Source organism: Medicago truncatula, chromosome 1, assembly GCF_003473485.1.
Source record: "Medicago truncatula cultivar Jemalong A17 chromosome 1, MtrunA17r5.0-ANR, whole genome shotgun sequence".
NCBI classification, from domain to species: domain Eukaryota; kingdom Viridiplantae; phylum Streptophyta; class Magnoliopsida; order Fabales; family Fabaceae; genus Medicago; species Medicago truncatula.
In genome coordinates this window covers 255,919-275,066 of record NC_053042.1, presented here as the reverse complement: position 1 = coordinate 275,066, position 19,148 = coordinate 255,919, and the positions used below count along the sequence as shown (strand labels likewise).

The window sequence follows — 19,148 nt, the reverse complement described above, 5'->3', positions numbered from 1 at the left end:
ACTTTTTTGTTTTGCAGAGTAAATGTGAATAACGAGAAGATATTTTTTAATTTTTGCTGAGCACGTTTGTTGTAACATGCTCAAATAGGATAAGCAATTTAAGCTAGAAGAGCATCCCTGCATAAATCATATCTTGGTAACTGGAAATATTTCCTTTATCTAAACTTATAGTAACACATTGTTGTGTGTGATGCTTATAAGTTATACACAGAAAATTAAAAAGTTAATTCATTGGGATAGATGGCTCTTATGATATTATCATTTTAAAGGTGTACCCGTGTTTCTTCCAAGACAAAGCATGTAAAGAAAGTCTACGAGTTATTTCTTCAGAGAGAAGCTTTCTTACATAAATCTAACTCTGAAGCCACATGGAATGTATTCATGTTTCCTTATCAATGCAATGGCTATTGCTTTTTTCTTTAGGTGTCTTATTTTAATATTCTAAACATTAATATAAAGAAAAATTCTATAGTGAAGTCACGAAAATAACTTTTTTGGTGAAGTTAACACTATAGTATTAAAAATGTTGTGAGTAACATCCACTGTTTGTACAATGACATCAAAAGTTCAGTCCCCATAGTATCAACAATTAATCAGACTAACAAGAATACACTTAATCTAATTTTATTCTACCTTGTTTTAAGTGTAACACCCCACAAAGTGTAACACTTAAGACTATCACATAATATCATCAACTATGTTTGTATGTTAAAGATGCCAACGATAAAATAATATCTGTAAGTCCAAGATGTTGCAAGCATTACTAGATGAATTACTATTAATCATGAATCAGTAATCCACAATTTAAAAATGAATCAAACATTAAGATTAAAATCAACTTTTTCAAAAAAAGTTAGTTTTCTAACATGAAAAGTTGGTATAATTATAGGGATGAATTAAATTTGATTTTTTTTTGTGTGTGTTTTTGGCACTTAAAAGTTCATATTTATATAATGTTTTGTTAAAAAATATAATGTTTTTGGAGAGAATTTTATAATAATATAAATATTTATGCAAAAACTCATTCAACATTTTGAATGATACACACGAGTTGATTTAAAAGCAGGGATCAAAAGTGGTGGTTCACGACTTTTGGGAAAACAAAAGTTGGTTTTTTTAAGAGAACAAAAAATTGGAATATTTATAGGATCAAAGTTGTGACACAATCCTTGATGCGTAACTCCACTCCTAACATGCTTCTCTCATCATCCCTCTTTGTGGATGAGTATGTGCATCATTGTCCAGTCCCACTTAGTCTCGAGTCATTATGAGAACTTGATGATCCAATTTTCAGAAGATTTAAAGTCCAATATTTAACATTATTATTTTTTTCTCACGTTTGTTACTAATCTTTTTTTTAGAGGATTTAAAGTCCAATCTTTAACATGATTTTTTTCCTCACGTTTGTTAATAATCTGTTTTTATAGGATTTAAAGTTCAATTTTTAACAAAAAAATTTTGCTCACGTTTGTTACAAAAAATTTTTTTGGAGGATTTAAAGTCAAATCTTTAACATTATTTTTTGGTCACGTTTGTTACTAATTTTTTTAGAGGATTTAAAGTCCAATCTTTACCATTATTTTTTGGTCACGTTTGTTACTAATTTTTTTAGAGGATTTAAAGTCCAATCTTTACCATTATTTTTTGCTCACGTTTGTTACAATTGATCAAAGGCTAAGGAAAAGTAACTTAATAAAATAATATGAAAATACTGTTTTTTGTGGAAGTAATAAAATAATATGGAAATATTGTTTTTTGTGGAAGGGATATGAAAATATTTGGCAATCTTTGTCGGTTGTATTGAGGGGAACAACACAGATGTACAACATAAAATCGGCTTATAAAAAAGTAATATGAGTTTTTGTTTTGTGCTAGTTTTTTGTGATTTGATCTATGGTTAACGGAGGTAAAAGAGGGTTAAAGGAGACGATTAGTGACATGGATTAGTAATCACGTGTTATTTTATAATTGGCTAACAGTTCATAAGGAATTGTGCGTAAGTTTTCTCCTTAAATTAAAATTTATTCTTATCTATTTGTTACATGTGATATTTATATTTAAAATTAAAATTAAAAATTGAGGGTATTTTTGGAAAGAAAAGTCCAACCCAAAACTGTGCTGAAAGGGATGGCAATTGGACCCAAGCCCGATGGTTACCCGCAAAAAATACCCACAATGGGTAGGGTAAAACCCCGCTTTCATGGGTTTGGGCACGGGTCCGGGTAATACCCACAAATTTAAATGGGTATGGGCACGGGTAAGGTTACTATACTACCCAGCCCCGCAACCCTACATATACAATTTATATAATATCATAGATAATTTATTTATTTTGTGGTGTATAATTAATTAATTAATTAATTTAGCTATTTAAATCTAAACCAAAAAATTACTTAATACAATAACAGCTTCATCCTGTCGGTGTATAATTTTTTAGGGATATTCTTTTTTTGGTAGATAGACAAGATGACAAAGTCATCATAAACTCACACATAAAGTGAAGGTACCGGGGTTCGAACCCCGGTCATGACGTCCGGCCTAACAATTTCGACATTTTTGTCAGTTGAGGTAGGACTGATGAGACATTTTTTAGGGATATTTTAAATATTCTTTATTTGACTAAATACTACAATTCATATTATTTTATGAATTAATTTTAAAAAATTTGGACCATAGTTCTATTTCAATTGTGATGTTTAAATTTTGTCTTTTCACAGTTAAAGTACGAGTAATGGGTACGGGTATGGGCACTTAGGTACCCATAGAATATATGAGGAAGAGCACCAAGGTTGTTTGCCCACGAGAGTACGGGCAAAGGTACAGATATTTTTTACAAATGCGGGTATGATGAAGGGCATTGTAGTACCCTATCCATAGGTATCCATTATCCCTAGCTGAAAGGGATAATTTTCTTTATATATAGTATAGATTTTTCACTACCAAAAAAATTAGCCTATATATATGACTAACCCCATAGAGAAAGAGAAAGTGTGAAGCAACAACCCTAGTCCCTTTCTTTCTGAAGAAAAGGAAGAGATTCGGCAATTCAGCAACATCCATGGCGATGGCGACGAAGGCAGATTGGTCTAAACTGCCAAAGGATCTTCTGAATCTTATATCAAAACAAATTGACAACGAAATCGATCTCATTCGCTTCCGATCAATTTGTACCAATTGGCGTTCTTCTTCCATCCCGAATCACCACCGTGACATGTTAACCATCAATTTCCCACTCATCAAATTCCCACTCAACATTGGTTCCATCGTCATCATCACTAAATTCCGTAGGCTAAACACAGTTTCTTTCTCATTAAACAAACCCTAAGTCTTCGTCCTTGGATCCTTAAAATTACACAAAACTCCACTGGCCAAACCCAATTCAACTATCCACCACGAACTTTTCCTTTTGTTGTCGACTTCAGCAAAAGCTCCCTCCTTCATTTAGCAACCAACTTCATCATTCCCGACATCATCACACCCGAAGACAGAGAAACAATAAGACCACCGTCCTCACCCGATGGCCATGTCGTCAGCCACTTCAATCCTAAAATAGTGGTCGCTGTCATGTCCCATGGAAAAAAACCCTATCATTGTCGGCTCGTTGAACTGTACTGGAGAAGAACCAGTAGTGTTGAAATGTGGCGATGAGAATTGGAAACTTATTCCTGGAATGTCGGCCTATTTAGGAGACATCCGTGTTTTCAAAGGCCAGCCTTATGTGGTTGATAAATTCTTAGTGGAGAGCGACGGTGATTTGTTGTTAGCAGATGTTTATGACCATGAGATTGATGAAGATGCTGATGATTATGATCGTGCAAGGATTAACGTGTTTAAGCTTAATGAAAAGGAGAAGAAGTGGGTGAAGTTGGCAAATTTAGGGGATAGAGTTTTCTTCTTGGGGTTGCTATGTTCGTTTTCTGCTTCTGCTTCGGATTTGTGTGTTCCCAAAGGGAATTTAGTCATCATTATGGATAATATCTTCACTCGTGTGCAGTATAAGAGCTCTTTTTTGGACTTGGATGATGGTCAACTTTTACCTTTGTCCAATTACCCTGAATATTCTGAATTGTTTTGCCATCTCAGATGAAGAAGCTGAATTAGTAACAGAGTATGTTATCTTGCATTGAAAGGTTTCTAATCTGATTGTGATGTAGCTTTATCGTGCTTTGTTTTTGTTGTCAGAGTCGAATAAACTTGTCGACTAGTATTAGTAGAAAAAGAAAAATTGCAATGTTGATACATTGACTGTGGCTTACTAATATGTGCTCGGTAAATAAGTATATGCACTTCTAATTTTTCACTAGTTCTTCATTTAAATTTCTTTTTTCATATGCAATAATTAGCTTTTACTGAAATCTGGATCTATTTGACGTTTTTAGTTGACTCTTTTGCGGGGTAACTTTATATGTTTGTGTATGCAGGACATCACCATGGCAACTTAATCAACAACTTATCTTAACCGAGTTTACAAGGCCGATCTTGGTTCTATTATTTTGTTGTTGACCGCCTGCATTGTTTTGGTGCTGTAAAGTTGAAACTTATGTCTCAATTAAGGTTTATCTTGGCTTGTGATTTTATAAGTTTTAATATTCTATCAAATAACTTAAAACTGTGTGATTTGCTCAATGGATATAGACTAAAGCTATCTCCTTATTCAGTGATTTCCTGTTGGTACCGTACATGTTCGATATATTGACGAGTTATAATTTCTATAGTTGATTATTCAAACTCATTATTTCTTGATTTTTCTCGTTGAAGCTTCTAATATTTTCTTCTGTACCTGCAAATGTTAAACAAAGTTTAGTTTCTTTTATATGTCCGTCGGTTCTTTAAACTATTCTTACTTTGTTGTTATTTGGTTTCTTGTTGTTCTACTAAGGCGAACCTAGTAGATTAAACCCACGAGGCCAACTAATTAATTCTTTAGGGCATAATGTGGACAAAGATTAATCGGACAATTTTTTTTTTCAAGTAACCTAGTAACTAAACTTACACACTTGAAGTGTGGAGAAATCAAATTATTTTTGTTTGGTTAACTAGCCTAATGGTTAAACTCAAACACTTAAGGTTGGAAGAAGTGAGTAATCTCGGATTCAAACCCAGAACCCTGCTTATCAACGTCATTGCAACCAACTGAGTTGAATTTACAAGCACTAATCAAACGAAATTTAACTATCAATTTATATTTCAGAAGTTAAAGATATAGAATAAGATGGAACTAGACACCATGACCATTATTGTAATGCACAAAAAAGTACTTTCTAATACAAGTAGGCTAGTTTCTGAGTTACACTCATAACTCATGAGAGCTCAGTTTAATTGGATAAGCATAACTTATCTTGCTACTAAGAAGATGCTTCCCCAACAATTTAATTTACCCTAACATTTTAAAAATATTAATTTCTTGCTACCTCTGCATAAACATCAATCTGGCCAAATTGAGGTAGTTATTAGGAGTCTTAAATAGCCATATAACCATTCTATGGCTCCTTGCATTAAGTATTTTCAAATGTGATCAGATGCTTAAGAACTTCAAATAATCTAATTACAAAAACTTTTTGAGTATACAAACTTCAAATTACTATATTGAAAGTTTAATGTGTTCAACAATCATGAGAATATTTTCTTCCAGTTTTACATTTACTATATCATTTCAGCTGACCCGGTTCTGATTCCAAGTCACTATTTTTTCGCATACTTTTGTGTGCTCTTTTAAACCAATATAGCCTCGTATTCTCATGTACTTGTTATATTGCTAAAATTCAATATGTTCAAATATCCTATATCACCTTGAAAGAATTTAGACTATTTTCATGTTTTAAAACTTTTGTTTAATTTTATAGTTCCAACATCAACCTTAAATTCCATAACAAAAAGAAAGAACTGGAAATAAAAAAGAGTAGCTCACAAAAACTATTCATGGACTATGGTTTCTGATCCTTTTGCTACACACTTGGGCTGTTTTTGTTCGATTTTCTATTTTCTTTACGTTGAAGAAATCTTCCACTGTCATTAATTGATCATTTGGCTTAAAGGCATCATCAAATACATAATTTCCACTACTTTTCCATCATTTCCTCATATTCAATTGTTCTTATCCTACCATTGGTAATTTAAACAAAAATTAGTAAAATAGTTTTAGATATATAACAAAATTTATTAGTTAATTTAATAATATACAGATATAAAATAACTTCAAAATCTATATCGTGCGTTCTCCATCACAAGTTACAATCCAGTCACTGGCTAGTTATTTGATTTTCTAACATCACACAACTTCAAATAAAGATAGAATTGCTCCGAAAGACTTGAAGTAGGAAAGCATTCTCCATGAGGGATTGGAAGATGACACTGTGTGAGCAGCAGTAGGATGCTCTAAAGTTGGAAGAGGGGTATCCTCTCACATTTTCTTTCCTTTACCATAAAATCTATTCCCATCTGCAGCATTAACCATGGATGGACCTTCATCATTTTTAACATGATAACCGATCATATAATACTTTAATTATACTTAATTCAGTTTTATCAATGATTCATTAATAAAAAAATAAAAAACCTTTTTAGATTCGCTACTTAAGTTGGTTCTCTCTGCCACCCGACTTAACAAATAATGCGGTGACAGTTTCACAATTCTTTCAAACTTTCTTAAGTCGATTATAAGCTTACTCGACTTCTTTTTATGAAGGATACTCGACTTAACTTTGATAAAATAATTAAAAGAAAACATTTAAATTAAATTCTTGAAGTCGCTAGGTTAACCAATTTACTTAAGAAGTCGTTTTCTCAAGTCGGTTTGTTGACCACCCCCGACCTAAGATTTATTATATTCTAAAAAAAGTCAAAATATAGTAACCTTTTATGGTGTCCTTAATTAAACAACAAAAAATATTTCGGTGGTGTCATCCGGAACCACAAGGGTGAATGGATCGCTGGATTTTCCCATTATGAAGGAGGATGGTTTTCACTCTGTTAGCCACTGTCTTAGTAACAATCTTCATGATCACATTGCATAAACTTATAGGTCTGAAGGTGTGGATGGGTTAGTAATCTTGGGAATAAGGCTGAGAAAAGTATGATTGATCTGACCAGGGTTTCCCCCTTTGTTGAGTATATTAAGGGTATAGTCTAGGATGTCTTGACCAATAACATTCCAAAAAATTTGGTAGAAGAGGGCAGTAATGCCATCAGGGCCAGGAGCAGAGCTTCCTTTAAGTTGTTGAGTTGCCTCTATGACTTCATTTATAGTATAATCAGCTTCTAGAAAATTACTCATCTCTTTTGTGACTCTATTCTTAACAACGTACCTAAAGATCCCTAATATTAATTAGAGGATTGGAGCTGGAAAAAATGTTATGGAAGTAGGAAATTAGGGTGTTGTGAATATGCTGATTGTCTCTCCATATGTTGTTAGCAGATGTTTACAACCGCAGGTTTGGTGATAAACGTGTAAGGATAGATGTGTTTAAGCTCAATGCAAAGGAGATGAAGTGGGTGAAGTTGGCTAATTTAGGGGATATAGTTTTGTTCTTGGGGTCCCTATGTTCATTTTCTGCTTCTGCTTCTGCTTTGGATTTATGTGTTCCAAAAGGGAATTGTGTCATCATTATGGATAATATTTTCAGTAATGCGCCCTGTGTGTTTTTGGACTTGGATGATGGTCGGCTTTTGCCTTTGATCGACTATGCTGAATATTTTGAATTGTTCGTGCCACCTCAAAAGTGGATAAAGTAGCTGAATTAGTAACAAAGTATGTTATCTTGCATTGAAAGGTTTCTAATGTAACTGTGATATAGCTTTATTGTACTTAATTTTTGTTGCTATTGTCGAATAAACTTTTCAACTAATATTTGTCGAAAAAGACAATTTTTAATGTTGTTACATTGACTGTGGGTTTTTCTAACTAATATGCGCTTTAAATAAATATATGCAGTTCTAATTTTTTACCGGCTCTTCATTTTATTGTTGATGGGTTTGATTATCTTCTTTTATTTTATTGTTCCTTTTGCAGACTATATGTTTTGCAACGGTCTCCTAAATCCTAATTACACATTCATATGAAAAGATGCTGGAAAACGAGGTGGAATTTGGTTTGCCGGATAAGCGTTTGAACGGTTTCTGCAACTCTCCTGTTTTAGAAAGTCGTGTTATGTTATTTTGATTTGATGTTGACTACTTGCATTATTATGGTCCTGTAAAGTTGAAACTTAACTTGCATTATTATGTTCTGTTAGTTTTTTGTTGGTCGCCTGCATTATTATGGTGTTGTTAAGTTGAAACTGAATTTATCAATTACATGTATGTCTGTATTAAGGTTTATTTTGGGTTGTGATTTTACATGTTTTAATATTCTATTAAGGTTATATTTTCTGTTGTTAGTATATGGTTTATGGATTTATTTCATTGTTATGTTACTACTGCTGATGATTATCTTAATATTATAATCACTTGAAGAGGTTCAAAGGTGAACCCGGTAGATTAAACCCACATAGCAGACTTATTAATTCTTCATGAGGGCACATTGCAGACAAAGATTAATCAAACGAATTGTTTAATGGCTAAACTCACACACTTTGAGTGTGGAGAATCCCGGGTTCAGTCCAACTGAGTTGGACTTACAAAACTAATCAAACGAAATTTAACCATCAATTTATATTTCAAAATTAAAGATATATAATAAGATGGAACTAGACACCACCACCAATAATATTGTAATACATATAGATGAAGGAATGAATTCTTTTAGCCTGTGTTTGGTTTGACGATGGCACATATTTTCTCGCGTCCTAATACAAACAAAACATGGAAAACAGGAAGCTAAACGCACAGTAGGCGGGCATTCCACCGTGAATTTAAACATACACTTATAAATTTGGGTGCAAGTTTTTAGCTAACATACAATTTAATATGTTAGTGAAATCAAGCGTTTCTGGTTATATCCTTCTTTGGTTTTTAGATGTCAAGTCATGATTTTACTGTACCTTACTATAATTATTTTCGGGTTCTACTTCTTAATGTTTTCATGCAAGGAACTGAGTGTTTTGTTGTTGTAGTCTCCTTTGTATCTGTCTTATTTTTCTTTGATTGAAATATTGGTGCAATTTAATTGTTAAAGTAGGATAGTTTCTGAGTTATTTTTCTTTTGAATCTGATATCGTGACGAATCGACAACGAAATCGATATCATTCGCTTCCGATCAATCTGTTCCAATTGGCGTTCTTCTTCCATCCCAAATCACCACCGTGACATGTTAACCATCAAATTCCCACCCTTCCAATCCCCACTCAACATTGATTTCGTCAACAACATCGCTAAATTCCGTAACCTCTCCAAACACAGTTTCTTCGTCGTCAAACCACCACAAGTTCGTCGTCGCCGTCCTTGGTTGCTTCAAATTACACAAAACTCCACTGGCAAAACCCAATTCCACCAACCACTCAGCCTATGTGGCTTATCAAACCACCACAAGTTCTTCTTCTTCGACTCCAACAGATTCTCCCTTCTTCATTTGCGACAACGGACAAACAAAAGCCATTGCCGTCACGTCCCATGGAAATAAGCCTATCATTCTCGGCACCAGTTCCGGAGGAGAACATCCATTGCTAGAGAGTTGTTATACGGTACGACAAGTTAACACACGAATTTGCACGACACTCTCAACTAAAGGTGGTATTCTCTTTTAATGGGTACTACCTTACAATATTTTATACTACCTCCGTTCCTAATTATAAAATCCTTTTGAGAATTTTTTTTTGTCCCTTTTTATATAAGACCCCTTTGCTATTTCCAACTACATTAATTATTTTTTTACATACATGCCCCTATTAATTATACATCTTTTTCTTCAATCAACAATAAATAACATGTTGAAAACATAAATCATCTCTCTCTTAAAGGATAAAATTGTAAAAACAATATTAATTACAAACATATTTAATACAAATATCCACTATCTTAATTCCCGTTATTTTTTCAAAAGGACCTTATAATTAAGGACAGAGGTAGTAATAAAACATAAACTTGGCTATTATATAAACGTCTAGAGAAGCAAAACAGTTATATACATTCTTCTTTGCTGCAACACATGGCAATCAATGGAGATCAGCAACTCACAAAGCTACAGTGATGAGGAGAAAAGTGTTTTGTGTTATTTTATAGACAAACACATATGCTAGACTACTTTGACCATTTGAAGTAAAAACACAATTAAAAAAGTTCTCAAATAACAACTTCCAATTAATTCGTGCAATAGTGACGAATTTCTTTATCGTGCGTTTTAGCTTTTTCCATTTTGTTATCATAATACAGTTAATTAAGATTGATTGAAATTCTAGACTAGAGCATTTTTTTAAGGGAGAGTAGAGCATTTCTTTTAACTAATTAAGAATTAAGATGGACGGTGTCAAATGGTGCTAGAAATTTGGTATGACGTGTCACAATTCAACGCCTTAAATTCCTTATTTTTATGGATTGTTTTGAAATTTGTATTGTAATCAAAATAAAACACGTTGTTTCATTTGTTATGTGCTCATAGATCTGAAAGCCAAGTTTGTTTATCGTGAATTCAACTTTGAGAGCATGGAGACGAGTGAGGTGCAAAATGAAAGGAAGAAGGAGGTGGATATAGCAGTAGTTGCAAATGACGGTGCTCTTGTAGATGATGATGGCAAGCCCATACGAACAGGTATACATAACTCTTTTTCTTTCGCAAAATTTTATGCTTGGTGAAATATAATCTTTCTCCGAAGCACAGACACTTCTAGGAGGTGCGTCGACGCATCTGTGTCTAACACCAATACCTATAATTATATTGAATTATGTCATATTTTTTATTTATCATCTGTGTCCATATCTATATCCATGTTTCATAGCTCTCATTTAAATTGTCCAATAAAATGCAATATACAAATGCTCTCATTTAAATTGTCCAATGAAATGCAATATACAAATCAAAATGTGACCTGATGTGGTTGTATCTACATATATAAAATTTCCTCAAAAGCACCATGATTTCGTTATATTTTAAAAATGCACCCATTTGAATTTGGATTTCTTTTCCTTTATGAATCACTTAATAATGTTAATAAATTTTGGAAAGCTTACACACTTGCCAATTATTAGCTTTGTTTTTTAGTATCTCTCCTACTAATGCCTCTTGCCCGTTTAGGTTAAACAATTTGGTGCAAATATTTTGTGAGAGAAGATAGAAATTAAGGGAATTGCCCTTCGAGATTTTTGTATATTGGGTAACTAATACCTTTGAGGCGACACAACCTATGTCTTTTCCCTCTCCCACAATATTTGATCCAAATCGTTTAACCTAATAATGAGATGGAGATGACGTACGCTAGGAGATGTAAAATGGGTACGCGTTTGATAAGTGGTCAATTTTGTTTCTTCATGTCAAAGGTGATGGGTACACGTATTATAACGGCAGTGATTGGTGCTGGTGTGCTGACATTGCCATGGGTGATGGCTCAAATGGGATGGATCCTTGGTATATCATATATAATAATCGTAGGTACTGTCACACTCTACACATCCAATCTTCTAGCAGATTGTTACAGAACACCAGACCCTGTCACTGGCAAGAGGAATACTTACATGGAAGCTGTTAAAACCATCTTAGGTACAAAATTTATATATCATGTCATACAAGATCAATTTTAATTATGGTGCATAAATATATTTACATTTCTTTTTAGGTGGTAAAATGCATTTGATATGCGGAATTGTCCAATATGCTTTGCTTAGTGGAGCTGCAATTGGATACACAATTACAACATCTGTAGGCGTGGTGTAAGTTCTTTTATCGTATATTAAATTGTCATGACGAATATGGTGTAACACAAATAGCACATATTTGAATATCTTAACCATCAGGGTTTCGATTCTTGACCCGTACATTTGAAAAAACTTATATTAAGAGAGATGTCAGCATTTCAAATTAATCTCAGTTACACGAGAATTAATACTTGAGTTTTAAAAAATTTGTCATGAAATTTGCATTATATATTTTAACTTGATTAATTACAAAATGTTTCATATTTTAGGTCAATACAAAAAATTAATTGCTTCCACAAAAAGGGAATTGAAGCTCCATGCCAATTTTCTAATAATCCCTATGATTGGTCTGGGAATTATTGAAATCTTTTTGTCTCAAATCCCCAATTTTCACAAGTTATCATGGCTCTCAATTGTAGCAGCAACAACGTCTTTTGGCTATGCATTTATTGGTATTCGACTTTCTCCTCCTACAGAAATCCAAGAGCTCATTGCATTGGGAAACACTGCACTTGCTAGCAGCTATGCTCAAATTGCTATAGATATTCAGGTATGAAGAAGTGTAGCAAACTATATTTAGTGTCCATATTAGTAGCTTTCAATTTTATAATATAGCACTTACAAAATAACGAAATTTTAGTCACCTATTATAAAAACGGTTTATTAAAAGCATTCGACAATATTAACAATATAATTATTTTTTATATAATTATCGTCAATGTTTTACAATTTGAGAGTTTACCTCATCTTGTTTTATGTAAACTCGAATCGTAAAAATTTAAATTATATAAAATTTATTATATACGTGACATATATAAGCTAATATAATATTGCAAATAGGTCAATAGTGCAAAATATGACTTGATTATAATGACAAAGCCACCATAATAAAGAGTTATGTTCAACTTAGCATCAAAATACAAAATTAACTTGCAAAATCATAAGTTTCATAAGACTCTAAACCATCCAAATTAAAAAGCAAGTTTCATAAGTTTCTAAAGTTGTTAATAAACCTATCTAAAAAATAAACTAGTTAATTTTTTCAAAAGTTCAATCTTTCCTAAAGTTTCATAACATCATTATCATCGGTGTCTTCATCTCTAACTTCATCAAATTCTTCTCGAGATGATAAAGGGTTTTTAATATTAGAACCAAATATATGACTTGAACTCACTTCAACATTAATTTAAGTGCCTTGAGCTTCAAAAAGAATTGGGGTTCCAAAGAAAATGGGCCCAAAAAAAAGGTTTTTTAAACATAAACTCGATTGAGTTTACCCGAATTTACATGAGTTTATTGAGTTTAATGCGTGTTAACTCGATCAAATATTCTGATTTAACCACAAACTTAGTTTGTCTTCGAGTTAACACATTTTTGACACCTGAAAACGTAAATTCGAAAAAATTTACAAGTTTACACTCGATTTATGAAACACTGGTTATTGCAATGTTATTTGACATGTGCTTTCGGGCGGGTCATTTACTAGTTGTTGATTTAAAAATGGAATCAATTATTTTTAAACATGTGAGTACCGCGTGCAAGATTATATTATAACTATGAGTAAATTATTTAGAAAGTGAACACATTCCCATCGTAAGTTGTCTATGACAGAACAGAACGAGGAATGTTTTTCTTATACAAAATCCACGTCAACATTGTGTTTCACTTTTGGTAAAGTTAATTTAAATTTTTGAAATGGCCAATCTTAGTAATAAGTTAATAGATTAATATTTATCTCCTTCATTCGATTGAATGTAAACTTTTAACTCTTAATTTAAATCAGCTAAATAACCCACCTCTTTGAATCGTCAAAATTAATTCTAACTACAAGTTTGAGATTAAAATATTTAATGATATAATTGACTTTGATACTTAAATTTATTGTTCGACTTACTTTACAAGAATATATCAATTTTTTTAAGGATGAATATATCAAGATATAAGTTATTTTAACTTAAATTTAATTTTTTTTTGTCATGGAAAAACCAAATCAAACTTATACAACTTTTGACTTTTATATTATTTTTCTCTTTGATGGGTCACACGTTCACACTTATTTAAGATTTGATAATAAAAAAATTGTCGGCTTATGCGTAACGTGCTTTTGATCAAAATAGAGGATAGAAACACAAGATTTGTGTTGTTTAGTCACAAGTAGTGGTCTCTCTCTACAAGTAGGCTGAAGAAAATGCTATATTCCAAATGGCTTTGAAAATGAAGTACCATCCATTAGCAATTTACATGGTCTTATTTTCTTTGGATTAAGACAAAGACAACACAGTACTCAAGCATGCTACAAAGAGATATTGGGTTGAAAACTAAAAAGGAAACGTACTTTTTAAAAACTTTTATATTCCAGAAATTAGTTTTTCGAGAGACCTAACATTCAAATTACTACAATAATTGAGGGAGATTCCATGTATTTATTATTTGTGGTTAGGTTAGGTTGATTTCTATTTTAAACATCAATTTTAGAAACGTGGCCATTGGAGTCAGATGAAAAAGTATGGTGTTTGGAATTCAAACCTCGGCTCTTGCATACACCAGTTTGTGCCAAATGAAATATTCTCACGTGGACATTAATTGCATTTGTTTATTAGAATATAGTATAAAATAAAAATAAAAATTGATTGGCATTCATTCATCCATCTATATCATTCATGAGTGTATATCTCTTTCTCTCCTATCTTTTTTGGCAGTGACCGGAAAATAACTACCCCAAATAAACCGGCTTACTCAGATAACTAAATGATATAACTAGTGAATCTAAATGAGTATTACACAAACTCTAATCATGGAACATGAACAAGATGATGATGGCAAAGCCAAAAGAACTGGTATGTACCTTCTTCCTTTCTATTTTAATTCTCTGAATCAGAATCTGATTCTTTTTATTCTCAACTTTACTGGTATTTCCTACTTATATGGTATCAATCTTTTATTCAATTAATTAAAACAGCTTTAATATGTCTATGTCAGTTTACAATATTCTGCTGTGACCAAAATTGATTGATTTTGTAAACTTATGTTTAGTTTAGAGTCGTTGAATGTAAAGTAATTTATATTCGAGAAAATCTACTTATAGGTAAAAGTTGAACAATATTCAATAATGGTTAGAGATTTGGACACGTAGGCAATTTGTAGGTTTGAATTCCGACTCCTGTGTATGAAGAAAGTTACCGTGATAAAATAACTACTGTATATGAATAGTTGAGCTTCTTTTGATTTATGTTTGAATAAAACTAACACACTTCAATAACGGTTGGAGTTTTGGACACTTCAAGTTGTAAGTTTGATCTCCGACTCTTGAGTGTGAAGAAAATTTAATTAGAAGGAGAGAACTTAGTCCAACAAATTTTCCAATAGAAATTAGTCACCATGATAAAATAACTACTGTATACGAATAGTAAAACTTTTTTTTCATGGAAAAAGACCAAAATTAAGCCAGAATTCCATACAAATACCCGAAAGTTTTAAAAGCAACTATGCATCAACTATTTAACACATCCGTCTAATGATGTGTGTTACTGTATAAATTCATTTAATAAGTATGAATGAAAAAACATGTTTATGATTAATATTTGGTGCGCAATATTGCAGGGAACGTGTGGACGGCAACAACACACATCATAACAGTGGTAGTTGGGGCAGGGGTGTTGGCTCTAGCATGGGCTATGGCTCAACTAGGATGGATAGCTGGTATAGCCAGTATACTAACCTTTGCATCCATCTCTATTTTCACTTACAGTCTTGTAGCTGATTGCTATAGGTTTCCAGACCCAATCACTGGTAAAAGAAATTATACTTACATGCAAGCTGTCAAGAGCTACTTAGGTATACTCTTTTACTCTTGTATACATATCAAAAAATCACTTCAAGAGCTACTTATGCACACTTCTAAATATATGAGACATATTTTAGCAACGAGGGCGAGCAGATGTCCCCTTTACTCTTCAAGAGTTGATGGTTTACGCTGATAGCGCATTTGAAAGAACTCGTAAAATCTAGATCACGAAACTATGTATTATTCAATGAGAAAGATAAGCTCAAGAGCTCTACAATGGTGAATACAGAAAATGAAAGAGATAATTGTTCTAACAATATTTCTTAATGACTTACTCGCTAGTTTTCCCCACCTTTTATAACAGAGTATTCCTTAAAGTTTTAAATATGGGTTGCATATTTTTTATCTATTTCAATTTACTTGAATTTATATTTCTATTTGTTAATAGGTGGAACGATGCAAGTAATTTGTGGATTGATTTTGTATGGAAAGCTAGCTGGGATAACAGTGGGCTACACAATAACTTCATCGACAAGCTTAGCGTATGTTATTACATTAAACAATTACTTTTCACTATATATAACTATAGTTATTATTGCATATATAACAATATTACATTATGAAAATATATATTAAATAATACAAAAAAAAAAAAAAAAAAAAAAACATGCTTAGATCAATTTGTAAGTAGGAGACATTATTTGCAAAAAAAAAATTCTTCTAATGTTTGTATTTGTATTTTGATGTTTATCTAATTTTAAAATTTTCAATATATCCTTACTAACAAGTGTAATATGGCAGAGAAATAAACAAAGTTGTTTGCGTCCATAGAAAAGGACTTGAAGCTGATTGCAGCACTTCTTATAATCCCTATATGATCGGTTTTGGGATATTGCAGATTTTCTTGTCTCAAATTCCCAACTTTCACAAACTGACATGGATATCAACCATTGCCGCTATCACCTCGTTTGGTTATGTATTCATTGCAGTTGGCCTTTGTCTTACTGTCCTTATCTCGGGTAATTTGTTGATCACTTTTCTCTTTATCATATATTACATAGTTTTGCAAATTCGATCCTTTACAACCAACTTTATGGTGTAGTTGATTGTCGACCGTAAGACTAATACAGAAAAGTCTACAATAAGATGGATCATAAAATCGACCGTAGAGGATACGAATTCATAGTTTTATATATGTCTACTTACAAATGCATTTTGGCTAAGAGCAGGAAAAGGGGCATCTACTAGCATAACCGGAACACAAATAGGGCCAGAACTAACTGCTGCAGAGAAAGTGTGGCGTGTTTGCACTTCAATGGGAAACATAGCTCTTGCTAGCACTTATGCTACTGTTATTTACGACATAATGGTAAACTACCACAATTCACTTACTATAATCATTATTTTATGAAATTATGCAGTAACAAGTTGGATTTTTCAGTTATTACCCTTGTATTTGATTTTTCCATTGTTTTGTTTAGGATACATTAAAGTCACATCCAGCAGAAAATAAACAAATGAAAAGGGCTAACGTGATAGGGGTATCAACAATGACAATGATATTCCTACTATGTAGTTGCCTTGGCTATGCTGCTTTTGGTGACCACACACCAGGAAACATTTTTTTTGGATTTTATGAGCCCTATTGGATAGTTGCCATTGGAGAAGTATGCATCGTAATCCACATGATTGGAGCATATCAGGTTGGAACATTACTAATTCCAATTTAATTATTGAGTTTTATAATTGAATATTATTTTGTGTAAACATATTTTTACATAGACATCCAAACTAATTTCCCTATCTTGATTCTTGCCACATTATATATCACCATGATAGATATTTCTACAAGTAGAACAATATTGTAAAATATTATTTGATATATTGGTAAAATATGTTTATGCTATTAGTATTTATTTAGGTATTAAAGTTAGCTGGTATAGTGAAAGATATTACACAAAAATCTAGTATCCTTTTGTCATATCATCATATTTTTCTAAAAATCTGATTATCAAAACAAAATTATAAAATATGAACAAAATGTTATGTATATTGTAATTGTATAATATTTTGTTAAGAATACGTGATAATTTAATATTTTATTTCAGGTCATGGCACAACCATTTTTTCGCGTCGTTGAAATGGGTGCTAATATCGCATGGCCCGATTCAAAATTCATAAACCAAGACTATTCATTTAACGTGTGCGGTGCAACAATCAAGTTGAACTTGTTTAGGTTAATTTGGAGGACGATATTTGTGATACTAGCAACCATTCTTGCCATGGCAATGCCATTTTTCAATCAATTTCTAGCTCTGTTGGGAGCGATTGGATTTGGGCCATTAGTTGTCTTCTTTCCTATACAAATGCACATTGCTCAGAAGCGCATACCCGTGTTATCGTTGAGGTGGTGTGCGCTCCAACTTTTGAATTGTCTTTGTATGGTTGTCTCATTGGCTGCTATAGTTGCTTCAATTCATGAAATTAGCGAAAATATTCACAAATACAAGATTTTTGCTTATAAACAATAGCATCATTGTAACAAGGAAATAAATATAGTTACATTATTTTCATTAGTATATATGTCGAGCTTAGGTTTTTTCAGTGTACTTTTTCCCATTATTCTCATATTTTATAGAAAGGGAATGTTTGTGTATTGCTTCTTTTATCACTTTATCCAAGGTTTTATTTGGTGGGATTTTATTATGAATTTTATTCAGTGATTTCTTTAGAGATAGAGTTGGTCTTTCTAAATTTAGACTTGATGTTTTCTTATGTTCAACCTAGCTCCCCACTTTTATATTTTCATCTTGGCTTGAAAAACTAATCATGTTTAGATGAGATGAAAGGGATCAATGGACAATGTTTTCTTTGTTGCCTTTAAGAGTGTGTTTGGATGAGGTAATTGAAAAATTATAGAGAATTTAGAATTCTAGGCAATTTAAATGATTCAATTAAAACTAGTGAGTTTGTCCAAACTCACCCATTAATATAATAGGTGGATATTTTACCTCACCTAAACCGGAGTATCCCATATGATTCGGATCTTGGGTTTAGTCAAACCCAGCCCAAACCCACCCACGTGCACCCCTAGTTATGATACAATAAAACATATCAAAAGTAATTTAATGATCACAGACTCGTTTTAAGAAAATCATATGAATATTAAATAAAATATAAATATACACCATATTAAATTATTTGAGGAAATATCAAATTCTTTACAAACAATACGAAAATTCATAAAATATCATCAACTCAATAAAAAATTTCATTTGCAAGTGTGACTATTAAATAATTTTCAATTCACGAATCACATGGTTATATGCTCAAGATTTAGTCTTCTGACTTTCATATTAAAAAATAGGGTTAATTAAAATTTTAGTTCCTATAAATATTCACAGTTTTGTTTTTAGTCCCTACAAAATAAAATCACACTTTTTAGTCCCTGTAACATTTTCCTTAAGCATTTTAGGGACCAAAAATGTTGATGGAAATTTTTGATAGGGACTAAAAATGCTGACGGAAAATTTTATAGGAACTAAAAACACTAACAAAAAATTTTGTAGGGACTAAAAAGTGT

At 32.2% G+C, this 19,148-nt stretch overlaps 3 protein-coding genes across 3 annotated transcripts; all 3 read left to right on the top strand.

Moving 5' to 3' along the window:
• The first annotated feature begins 2,970 nt into the window (after positions 1 to 2,970).
• Positions 2,971 to 4,714, top strand: LOC11430545 (F-box protein At2g17036). Its single transcript, XM_003588387.4, has 2 exons — positions 2,971 to 4,108; positions 4,422 to 4,714. The coding sequence occupies exon 1, from the start codon at positions 3,572 to 3,574 to the stop codon at positions 4,085 to 4,087; it is 516 nt and encodes a 171-aa protein (XP_003588435.1). The 5' UTR covers positions 2,971 to 3,571; the 3' UTR covers positions 4,088 to 4,108; positions 4,422 to 4,714.
• Positions 4,715 to 11,358: 6,644 nt separating this feature from the next.
• LOC11429592 (amino acid permease 1) lies at positions 11,359 to 12,337 on the top strand. Its single transcript, XM_039830098.1, has 3 exons — positions 11,359 to 11,626; positions 11,703 to 11,796; positions 12,085 to 12,337. Exons 1-3 carry the CDS (start codon positions 11,359 to 11,361, stop codon positions 12,335 to 12,337), a joined length of 615 nt encoding a protein of 204 aa, XP_039686032.1.
• Positions 12,338 to 14,420: 2,083 nt separating this feature from the next.
• On the top strand, positions 14,421 to 18,233 carry LOC11429591 (amino acid permease 8). Its single transcript, XM_003588384.3, has 7 exons — positions 14,421 to 14,618; positions 15,382 to 15,615; positions 16,014 to 16,107; positions 16,367 to 16,584; positions 16,795 to 16,934; positions 17,047 to 17,268; positions 17,674 to 18,233. The coding sequence occupies exons 1-7, from the start codon at positions 14,552 to 14,554 to the stop codon at positions 18,094 to 18,096; spliced, it is 1,398 nt and encodes a 465-aa protein (XP_003588432.2). The 5' UTR covers positions 14,421 to 14,551; the 3' UTR covers positions 18,097 to 18,233.
• The last annotated feature ends 915 nt before the right edge of the window (positions 18,234 to 19,148 follow it).